General features: G+C 37.1%; 2 protein-coding genes across 2 annotated transcripts; one reads left to right on the top strand and one right to left on the bottom strand.

Annotated features, from left to right (window-relative positions):
* Nucleotides 1-1,151: 1,151 nt before the first annotated feature.
* LOC143465078 (uncharacterized) lies at nucleotides 1,152-7,676 on the bottom strand. Its single transcript, XM_076963224.1, has 18 exons — nucleotides 7,555-7,676; nucleotides 6,822-6,940; nucleotides 6,505-6,612; nucleotides 6,265-6,397; nucleotides 5,998-6,110; nucleotides 5,600-5,758; nucleotides 5,152-5,284; nucleotides 4,760-4,951; nucleotides 4,408-4,599; nucleotides 4,096-4,281; nucleotides 3,697-3,879; nucleotides 3,511-3,614; nucleotides 3,310-3,419; nucleotides 2,950-3,157; nucleotides 2,713-2,827; nucleotides 2,447-2,598; nucleotides 2,192-2,356; nucleotides 1,152-1,446 (listed from the first exon to the last, which is right to left on the bottom strand). Exons 1-18 carry the CDS (start codon nucleotides 7,646-7,648, stop codon nucleotides 1,222-1,224), a joined length of 2,691 nt encoding a protein of 896 aa, XP_076819339.1. The 5' UTR covers nucleotides 7,649-7,676; the 3' UTR covers nucleotides 1,152-1,221.
* A 1,623-nt stretch (nucleotides 7,677-9,299) lies between these two features.
* Nucleotides 9,300-11,435, top strand: LOC143465389 (general transcription factor II-I repeat domain-containing protein 2-like). The gene is made up of 2 exons (XM_076963630.1): nucleotides 9,300-10,894; nucleotides 11,033-11,435. The coding sequence occupies exons 1-2, from the start codon at nucleotides 9,514-9,516 to the stop codon at nucleotides 11,377-11,379; spliced, it is 1,728 nt and encodes a 575-aa protein (XP_076819745.1). The 5' UTR covers nucleotides 9,300-9,513; the 3' UTR covers nucleotides 11,380-11,435.
* Nucleotides 11,436-11,728: the final 293 nt, after the last annotated feature.

Below are 11,728 nucleotides of genomic sequence, written 5' to 3'. Positions count from 1 at the left end.
CGCCTGGACATAAACTGTTAGATAGACGACCGAATAAAAATCTTTTCATCTATTGGCCAGCTGAACATTTCCAAAGACATGGCGCTTTGTTGAAAAGATGCATTTAAGTGATAACATTTGGCTTCTTCAACTACTTCCTGCTCGTCTCAAGTCAGATAGAGGACATTTCAGTTTTCAATTGTTAGCCTTTAACAGATTCGTGAACAAATTGGTATTTTATCTCCAAAAGTGCAACTACAGTGTGCTCCTCTAGCCACCTCCTCAGACACTTGGGTAACGCATTGTTAATGGTAATTTTCCAATTTCGCTTGGCTTGTGAGAGAGAATGTCGCTTTTAACTTTTTATTACATAAGCCTAAGACTTCAACGCGTTCCATGTTGACCCTCGCGACAACCGATACGGAATAATTGCCGTTATTGTGCGTATTCATACTTGTTGGCTTTAAAATTACTTTTAGTCTGACTTCTTAGCAGATTTAATATCGATATCCCCTAGAAAGGTGTGTCCTTAAGTTTAGCTATAAACGTTCATCGAGGCACTCAAGCTGGATCCCTGCCACGACAAGGCAGTAGGCTAGGTCTATTCTGCAAAGGAGATAATTCTTGTCAAACAAGTAAAACAAAAATTGTGCGATACTGCTTTGCATCAAAAACAGTATTACTCCATCATTGATTTGTCGTATAGGATTAACTTGGCTCATGTCGACATTCCTCCAACGCATTCGGCCCCTATGATCTCAAACATCTATTCTTGTTGCAATAATCGAAAAGTGAAAGTTTCTTTAGATGTGAATTTGCATTGCTTTGTCGCTAAATCAGTTCAAATGATTGTGAAACGTTGATATTTACAAATGACGTATGCGACTAAATGACAAAATCGCTATCGAAACAAAGTCTGAAAAATTAGACGCTGCGATTACCAGTAGCTTAATTACATGCAGTGTTTATTAGTAGCTCCATGCTCTTTCAAATAGATCTGGGTATTCATAGTTCAGCAAAGTAGAAAACAAAACTTTTAGTATCTTGCAATAAGCTAAGCATAAAAAAGACAGCTTTTACCCATAAACACATTTTTTGTGACGTGAAGCATCATTCTGAGCCGCCATGTTATTATTTTTTGTTACTGTATAACTAAAACATAAACACCAAAATTACGTTTTTTAGATTTATTGGTAAACGCAAACGCCACAACTACAAATAGTTTGTGGTTCTTTTATAAAACTATTCAACATTTTCATTTCCGTTCACACTTATAGGCAATATTTCAGAAACAGATCCATTCCTTTCAAGTGTCACTGGAGTCACAGAATCGACCGGTGAAGTCTCAATTACGGCCATTTCTTCTATTTTCATCATTCCGCTTCTTTTACTCTTTTCAGTAAATATCCACCAAATATGTCGTTCACTGGAGCGACGGAAGCAGTTTAAGTAAAATATAATGAGACCCTGCAATATATTTTAAAACGTTTATAGGTTTGGAAATGATTTAGGTAGACGTATATTTCTTATAAGCTACATCACACGCATTATTACCCAATGAAGCCTGGTTCTCCTTTTGAAATGTCAACTCAATTTAAACGTTGTAAACTATACTGACATAAACCAAATTCTAATCTTTCATCTAAGCTTATTACAGTGCATCTAACCAATTAACTTTATATTTATAACCCAACGTTTCGCAATCTGTCGGTAAAATTAGACAGCAAATGTCTAACATTTATTCTGGAAACAGGTCTAAACCGTTTAGGAGGCGTTTATGGGTTTCAAAAAATTTCGTTGTTTATTTCTTTATGTGGTAAAATTACTAAAAATGCAATTATTCCAAAATCACTCTATGGTGATCCTTGAAATTTTGAAATTTTGGTGATCCTTGAAATAGGCTTGTCTGAGACTGCCTCATACTGGAATATAACAAAAATCACATGCCTTTACTCCCATTACATAGGCCCAAAGTCAAAAGTGGATTAATAGGCCTAAAAACACACATTTTCTACTTTTATATGCCTATTTCTATTTAAGTTTTGCGCACAACCTGGAACTTTGAAACGAGCCTACCGCTAAAGGCATTCCCAGCAGGCTAAAAACAACATCTACCATGCTGCCCTTTGATTGGTCGATCTAAACAGGTTTTTTAAAGACCTACGTAAGAGTCGACGTATTTTTTAGGCATACGTCCTCTTTATGAGCTTACCTGCAAAGCGCATGAGAGTGCAAAGAAAACTTGCAGAGCAACGTTGCCACTGTGCGAAGTTAAAGACCAATAACCAAACATCCAGACAATAACCGTTGTAATAACTACAGCAATCGAATTCGCAAGTTGATCGTTCAGGCGACTTTTCATCGAAAGGTGAGCCATCTATACAAATAAACATAGCTAATGACAGTCACATACAAATATGAGCAATGTGGTAGGAAAAGGTAAGTGTAACTATTTTGTAATATTTACCCTTGGAGACATCAAGTTTCTGATGGCACAGAAAATCCCAACCAGAGTTAAAAGGAGTGCAATTCCAGTCGGAAGCAAAAAACCCCAGTTAAGGACAGGTGCTTTCAGCCAGCAAATATTCGTCAAACGATAAAAAGACTGAAATTTTTCGTCTATATATACGTATTGAAGAAACAATGTAAAAACAATATATTTGTTTGCAACTGGTTTATCATGTCAAAGTACTTGATGCTAGTGCGAGTGTTGATTTTAAGCGTATCGTTTACCGGAACTTTTAGAGACTTTTTTGGCGTCCATGGTGGTGATCGCAAAGTTGGCCAACACTATGATAAAAGGCAAAACGTATCCAATGCAAAACTGTCCAAGAAGACGCCATCTTCCCTGAAAGCAGTAAATACGCACAAGCTTTAGCTAAAAGCCTGTAATTTAATCTACTATTAATCTACATAGACATACATATATCAATGGATGTAAAACCATGGCCCACGCTCATACAAACTTGCCTTAGCACAACCAACGCTCATGCCATAAGCGTCAACTGCCATCCACATCCAAGAGGATAAGGTAAAAACGTGCAAAATAAACGTCATGGCGTCGCAGGTGACGGAGTTCGTTGCAAGCGTGACGCCAACAGCATAAAAGAGGTAAACGAGGAAAAGACAAAAACAGATGTTTATCAGGCCTAACGTCACAGGTTTTTGTCGTAGTTTCCTGAAGAAAACAGAAGCATTATGAACCGAGAGTTCCGTCATGCAAAGAAGAAAATTTGTCTTTCTTTTTAAAAATCGTTTCAGAATGTTTAACTTACTAATTTTTCAAAAACTCAGTTTTTGTTTTGAATCCTATACTTGACTATTTCCTACCTGAAATATGAGCGAATTGCGATTGTAGCGAGCAGGAAAAAACATGAAAATGCACAACCAACATACACCACTGGAGACAAGTTAACTCCACCTTGATCGCTGGTGGTGATCTAAATAAAGGATGACACGGTGCTGTGAAAAGTTTAATACAAACAACATAAATTATAAAGCAAACTTAAACCTGTTAAACAAGTAACTCACGGTTTTAGTGGCAGTTGTCAATGTAGAGTTGCAATCATCGTCACGAAAACGTGAACTGTTACAATCAATCCTAGTGACTGCTGTAGACCCTATCACCGCCATTGCTAAAATAATATTTAAAATACAAAGTTAAATTGTGCAAAAGTTTATGCTCTTTATTGACATCTGGCTGCGACTTTCATCTACCTTTGCAATTTGGCAACTCCGGACTCCACATCGGGGATTCGTTAGATACGATGCAAGTTGTCAAGCTGGCACCATTTAGCTGGAATCCACGCTCACAATAATGTTTACACTTTGAACCCAGTTTGTTAAAAGCGGAACAGTTGGACGTACCGTTGAAAACGGTTGCTCTTGGACAGCTTACAACTAAAATGCAAAATTTGTAAAGAACGACTAAATATACAAAAAGATTGTCTAGATTTCCAGTTAATATGATTCTTTTAGAATTACTGAATATTAAATCACTACTGCTGTCGGTAGTATGTGTTAACTTGTTTGGCAAAAAATTAGCCTTATTGCTTTTTTTCTGGTAACTTAAACTGATATGGAAATGAGTAAGTAGGCTACAATATTTTCTCTCACTTTCACAAGTCGGTAATTCCGGCACCCACACACTTGACCCATTTTTCATTTCGCATGTTGAGGAGGCCCTACCTCGTTCGAGTTTGTAGCCTTCACTGCATTGGTGCTGGCATGATGAGTAGATTTTCGAGCCGTCAGTGCAGTTGCTGTTACCATAAGTGAGTAGCGGTTTCGGGCAAGGAGTAGCTGAGTATACAAACAATTTACTCGAGTTAAATACATGTTTGTACCACTACTCCAGAACAATAACAGCTTACAAGTATAAACAATACTTCTTGTTCTCAGTACTTTAAGATGTAACGCAAGTCTTACGCAAAATACACTTTGGCAAAGGAGATGACCATTCAGAGACGTTTGAACGAACTAATAAACATGATGAAGAACTTTTTCCTGTCAGAATGTACCCTCGGTTGCATTGATGCTCACAAGTTGAATTGACCTGATTGGATTTCGAGCAGGAGCTCGCACCATTTTCAATTGACGATATAGAAGGACAAAGAAGTTCTGAAAAAACATTGGCACAGCTTGCTATAATCTCAAACTATTAAAACACAAACGACTCATTACAAGCTCAACAGTGCATCGACTCATTGGGGGCAACATACATACGGTACTTCGAAAATAATAGTGCACCCGTGCAGGGTAAACATTTTGTAGTGCGAACCTTCACACTGCGGAAAAGTGGGCCACCAAATGGTCGAAGACTTGCCACTTGATGAAATACACGTTGATGACCTTGCACCAACCAGCTTAAAACCAGTCTTACAGCGATGGTGGCATTCTGAACCAAATTCGTTCTTTTTTGAACAGCTTGACAGTCCGTTGGAGATGTTAGCAACGATGGGACATAATATAGCTAAAATAGAGCAAACATTTTATCATGGTGAAAGCTGTGAAAACTAATTTACAGTAGCATTCAGGGACATGAAAGATTTTACACAAATTTAACACATTTCTGACAGTTTTTGATTGCAGAACCAGAACAAGTTATATTTTTTTAAATATGCAAGTACGGATTGATTGTGATATTTAGAACAGAACGACAAGTATATTCACCTTGAGCTTCCCAATGCAGTTCAAACCCTCCAGATTGACTTTCAGCACCGGAAAGAAATTTCACTTGCACCTCATTGCTTGTGGTGTTTAGGATAACTGGTTTTGTGGTCTTGTTGTAAAAAATACGTTTAACCTACAAAAAAGTGGTATCAGAAACCATATGCAACGCTGTCTTTGACCTTACATGGATTTTATATATATTATATAATAGTAATATAGTATAGTGTAATACATACTAGGCTATAATAAAGATTATAACAGCAACAGTGGCGGCAGCAGGAGTAGATGCCACTGTGGTGGCGGTGGTATAGTAGTGATAGTAGTAGTGGTATACTAGTAAAGGTTAGTATGTATATAACTTACTGTAGTACAGATAAAAGAGGAAAATGAAAAATTCACTGCGAATATTTTTTGCATGGTTATATGGTCATGGAATTTTTTATCTTACCTCTCCGCTGTTGTATGAAAGTTGAAGGTACGCCGTAACCACATTGCCACGAAAACGCCACGAGTTAGCAATGCCAAGACTGTCAAAGAAATTCCAATGTTCCGCAGGCAGAGGTTCGATTCGGCCGAAGTCGATGATGGATAAGTTTAGTTTTATTGTCTGGTGAGAAAAATACATGTAAGTGTTTATTAAACGATAAAAGCATAGCTTGAAATCTTTTCTCTAAAAACGTTGGTTTTGCGTTCTTTTTCCTTTCTTATATTCACAGGTCAACTTAATACTTTTCTAAAAGCACACAAGTGGCCCTTCCGGGTATGACATGACGCAAACAATCTAAAATATTTCAAATTACGAAATTGTAATTTAATCGACAGTTCAATAAACAAAAAAGTTTTTACCGTTTCTGGTTGAGTTTCAATTTCCCAAGATCTGTTGATATTTCTCCCGTAACCTCGATCGCCGTTGGTCCAATCCGGGGTAACGACCCCCGCTGAGTCTCGAATCGGAGCAGCTGTATTGATGACAATTAATTTTGAGCAATGGTGAAAATGAAATTACAAGGAACGCAATTCTTTAGCATCGGTCTGTGACGCTTAATATATAATTCAATAATGATACATGCGCAAAAATTAGCTATTGAGCATTGTGATATTATTAATCATTACCTTCGGAAACCCAGCTCATATCAAAACCTTTTCCAACGCTATCACCATTTCCGGAATGAAAATATATGGTGACGTCATTGCTTAATCGTAAGAATGATGGAGGAGGATTTCCTGCGCAGTACAATCCACCAACCTAAGAAACAGCATTCTTAAAAATCATAGCAACTTCTGTTACTAAACAACATGTAAAACTACGTAGTCTATATGTCGTCATTGTGTTTAATGTATATGTGTACTGACCTGACTACCATTGTCGTGTATTGTCACGTAATCAGAATCGCTGCTGTTACACCAGGCTGAACTTCTTGTGGGCTCAACATCGAAACTTTTAAAATTTACAGTCATATTCTGCCAAAATGTTCAGACATGAATTTTTTAATTACTAGATTCTTCATAAGAGGATTCGTATTTATGAAAATCGTAACTATACACGTATTTTGATTCCAATACAGTATTTTATTATTGTAAAGAGTATATACTGTAAATCATGTAACAGTTTCCCTTGAACAACATCGCGTACACTTGAAAACAGAACGGGCACAAAAACATCAATTCACCTTCACTGTTTTTATTTTCCAGGTACAATCGGTATTTTCACAGTAGTACTTGCCATTGAAACAGTTTAGGGGAATTTCCAGCACTCCAGTACTAGTTGTCCGCAGTGGAGTTCCACAACCTACATAAAAAACGTGAACTGACGAAAACCTTGAAAGCATAATATTCTACAAAAAACACTGTAGTAACACGAGGTCAAACTAATTTTTGATGTGTTCTCTAAGCTCAGCAAACGCCAAACAGTATTGTTTCCAATAGTCCACCATAGAAACAAGTACTGTATTGATATCTTTCAATATACAACAAAGCAACGATTCAGTCACTTTTTTGTTCACATGGCTTTGGTACCATACCGTAGGCCTCTATAGTTTTCGGCATTGACTGAGGCGGAGAGCGATAAGTATGGTACAAACATTCTTACAGCACAAATAATTGGAACATTTTTTCAAACAATTAATGAAAAGCGGTTAAACCCCAAGTGTTTAAAATGTACAAGGTAATAACTACAGTGGTGCTATCTATAACGATGACAGGTTATGTTTTCATATTCTAGACGACAGTTACATTGGGGCAAATCGATCACTTGCCTGCACAAATTTTCTGGAATTGTGGGACAAAACATTCTAGTGCTAAACTACATTTAACAACATACTTAACCGGGGCTGTAGGCCTATGCTTGACCTATTTGCCTTGGTATAAAAATTTTACGCTGGCTACAGTCTTAAAATGACTTACTTTTGTAGTTCTGTTGGTGTTGATGGACAGCGTCAGTACTGAGAATTAAAAACGAAAATAACCCAAAAATTAAAACAGCAACAAAATATCTCATTTTAAACGACTATAATTTTTTAACTCCTGCCAAATTGGAGAAAGTATTTTAATACTACTTAAAGATTACGTTAAAGATTTTTAAGACCCAATGAAGAGTATATATATAACAAGGTTAATTATTGAAAAAAAACTTATTTAATAGTCTTCTGGGGTGCAGTGCTGCCGAAGCCTGCTGGAACCTGCTGGAGCGCCGCTCCGACACCTTTGTGAGCTCCGGCAGCACTGCACTCTTGATAACGTTTTAGATTGCTGAAACACTTGAATAATTTTCCATATTTACTTGAAACTTACGTTTATTTTCTGCTGATAACTATAAACTGAATGAATACACAAAATGTGACATAGGCTATATAAAAACAGCATAGGCGTTGTCAGGTTTTGCAGAGCTCCGGCATCTATAACAATGGCACCACACTTCTGATGGTCATGGAATATATATATAGGCTATAGTTTCCGTTGTGGCCTTGGTGGAATATACAATTTCCATGCACATGTCATATAGACCTAAAGCATTAACTTTATGATGGTTTTTTTCTAGCGTCTTAGTTCATATTTTGTCAATAGTCCCTAGAATGGCGCCATGAAAACGGCAAAAGATTCCTAAGAAATAGGCTACTCTCGGAGAAATAGACCCTGAATGGGGGTACCTGCAATGGTTTTCAGCCTAAGACAAACACATCTTCTTCAACCGTTTATGAGATCAAATCACACAGAAGTAGATGTTCATAAAGTTTATATGCTTGCATTCAAAGCACGCTAAGTGTCGTATCAGTTGCGTTGTAGATTTTGTTTCCTGTTATGTCATGACATGATATCTGTTGTTTTTACTGCCATTTGCAAGTAGGTACGCCTGCCAAAAACGACTCTAAATTAAAGTCTATCAAAAGCAAGAGCCATAAAATCCGGTCTTGTCTTCGTGCTAAGACACGTACGGCAAAGCAAGTTTTTTACAATTATATGTTTGTCCCAACATCTTTTTGTCAAACATGAATTACCGGTACCAGTAGCCTATACATGGCGGCATGATTTGTGCTGCACTTACGTTGGTGAGATGACACACGCTATTTCGATATAAAGATCGTGGAGCACACGTGCTTAGACTGATTAGGTGAATCTGTCATCAAAAACAACATTTTGGAGTGCCCATCGTGCATAAACCAAATTGACAGTGATAACTTTAAAATCTTTCAAAAATGTAATAACAATTAAGAAAGCGATATCCATAAAACCATTTTATTCTAACAACTGAATCCAGCCTTCAACAAACAGCACTATGAAAACGATTTATCATTTTTACTAGAAGTTTACATCGGGACTTTCATAAAACCAGTGCCTTGAACTATCTGTTATTTCTCGTTACGTCATTATCTTTATTCAACTTCCAGTCGTTACACCCTACGGTACGTTTGTTACCATTATCACCTATTCTTTTATTTCTTTAATACTGTTCTTCTGACACCACTTATTAGTAGGAATTTTATGGTCACGCCTTGTATTTTTTGTTTTGTTTATCTTTGCTTCTAACGTTTTAAATTTTGCATCTTTTTTGTGCAGCCACAGGGGTGGCCAAACTGCGGCTCTTTAATGAATTTGCATTGTTGAATTAGACATGCATTTTCCCTGTCTAGACGAGTTAATCGATCAGATTATGAAACAATGCGTTCTATCACAAGCAGTAACAATGGACTGATTGTTAGTAATAATCAAACTACACTCCGAAAAGTACATTATTGTGAAGAAGTGTGCTAACTTGTACACTGTAGTTAAGTAAACCGTCAGATTTAAGCTGCACGTCAGGGCTTACCTAGTTTCAAGTCTTGGTTACGGTTATATTAATAATTGCAAAAGGAGTTTAGCCAAGAAATGTCGTTGAGGTATTCTTGCAAAAAGAGAAAGTATGAAGAGGAGAATAGAACTTTTAAAACAAAATGGGAGGTAGAGTTTGTATTCACTGATAGTGGAGGTAAACCTGTGTGTCTTATCTGTCATGCTTCGCTCAGCCATTACAAAGCCAGTAACTTGAAACGCCATTACGACGCTAAACACAAAAACTTTCACACCAACTACCCACCTAAGTCGGAATTACGGAGGAATAGGCTTAATGAGCTAAAATCTTCCCTAAATACTCAGCAGAACCTGTTGAAAACATTCAGCAAGGAAGCTGACACAACCAATGAAGCTGGTTTCATTGTATCATGGAATATAGCCCGGTTCAAACATCCATATTCAGATGGTGAATTCATTAAGAAGAATATATCTGAGGTGGTTGCAGTGTTAGATCCTAAGAACACAAAACTTCAGCGACTAATATCGCAAACTCCAGTTTCACCACACACAGTTGAAAGACGGGTGTCTATGATTAATTTTGATGTCGAAGACAAACTGAAAAATGATTTAAAAAATTCCACAGCATTCAGTTTAGCTTTAGACGAGTCGACAGATGTGCAAGACAATCCACAACTGGCTGTATTTGTTCGCTACGTTTCCAATGATGTTGCTGTAAAAGAAGAGCTGTTGGACTTAATCGCATTAAAAGAAACAACTCGTGGTGTAGATATTAAAAATGCAATTGACAACATCTTAGCAAATGCTGAAGCTCCGCTAAATAGACTTGTCAGTGTTGCAACAGACGGAGCACCAGCAATGGTAGGAAGAAATGCAGGTTTAATTGGGCTAATGAAAAATGATGATAACTTCCCTGATTTTATTTCTGTTCATTGCATTATTCATCGTGAGCACCTAGCAGCAAGATATTTCAAATATGAAGACGTTATGAAAACTGTTCTTGAAATTGTAAATTTTATACGCAAACATGCCAAGACCCACCGACAGTTTAGAAACTTCATTGAAGATTTGAATCTTGAAGATAAGCCTAACGATGTATCATTTTACTGCAATGTAAGGTGGCTGTCGACGAGCAATGTTTTGGGTAGATTTGTTGAGTTGTTAGAGCCAATTAGTATTTTTCTTAAAAAAAGAAACAAACCTTATCCCCAACTGGAAGATAATGAGTGGATGCACGATCTCATGTTTCTTACTGACGTAATGCATCATTTACAAAGTTTAAACTTGGCACTCCAAGGCAAAGATCAACTTGTTTCAGACCTTTCTCAAAACATTTTCAGTTTTCAAAATAAACTCAGACTTTTTCAAACAGATCTACTTTCTAAAACATTCGATCACTTCCCTAATCTGAGAAAGATAAATGTGGAAATAAAACAGGAGAAAGTGGAAGAATACAAAGGTAAACTTCAAGAACTGTTTGGGGAGTTTCAATCTAGGTTTCAAGACTTGCAAATGCTAAAACCTTGTTTTTGCTTTTTTGTAAACCCGTTTGTGGTTGATGTGATCACCGATGGATGTCCGATTCCTGAACCATTAGTAAGTGAAACATCTGTTGTGGAAATGGAACTGTTGGAATTGCAGGAAGATCTCGCTTTGAAAATGGTCCATAAATCTCTGAGCACAGTTGGGTTCTGGAAGCAAGTCCCAGAAGCAAAATACCCGAACCTAAAAAAAACAGCTATCCGGCTGATTTCTATTTTCAGCACAACATACTGCTGTGAGTCATTTTATTCCGTGATGGAATTTGTGAAGTCAAAATACCGCTCAGCTTTGACAAATCAACACTTGAAGGAACTGCTCCGAACTGCTTTAACATCATATCAGCCTAATTTCAAACATCTTGCAGCCCAGGTGGAGACTCACAGTATCACCACGCAGCACTAATCTTAATCAATATCTACACTTCGTTGTGAGTGAATAAATTCGTGTTTTTTATTGTGTTTGTGTTGTGGCTCTTTTAAAACTGAAATTTGTTATATGCGGCTCGAGCATGAAGCAGGTCTGGCCACCCCTGAGCTATACCAATTTACCTGTACAGACCTAAAAGCATTTATTTCACGATTAATTCTACGAATAGTTGATTTAAAATTTCTCTAAAGGACATTTGTTTATGTCCAAAACATATCAAATTAACCTTGAACAAATATGATCCCAACACTACTGTGACACGCTTTAGGTCAACTGTACTCAAAATTCGATATCTATGGTAGAAATAGTCCAGTCTAGTTGGAAT

The sequence above is a fragment of the Clavelina lepadiformis genome, chromosome 7, assembly GCF_947623445.1.
Source record: "Clavelina lepadiformis chromosome 7, kaClaLepa1.1, whole genome shotgun sequence".
Taxonomy (NCBI): Eukaryota; Metazoa; Chordata; class Ascidiacea; order Aplousobranchia; family Clavelinidae; genus Clavelina; species Clavelina lepadiformis.
Note: the sequence above shows the minus strand (reverse complement) of the source record. Positions and strands in the feature narration are given on the sequence as shown.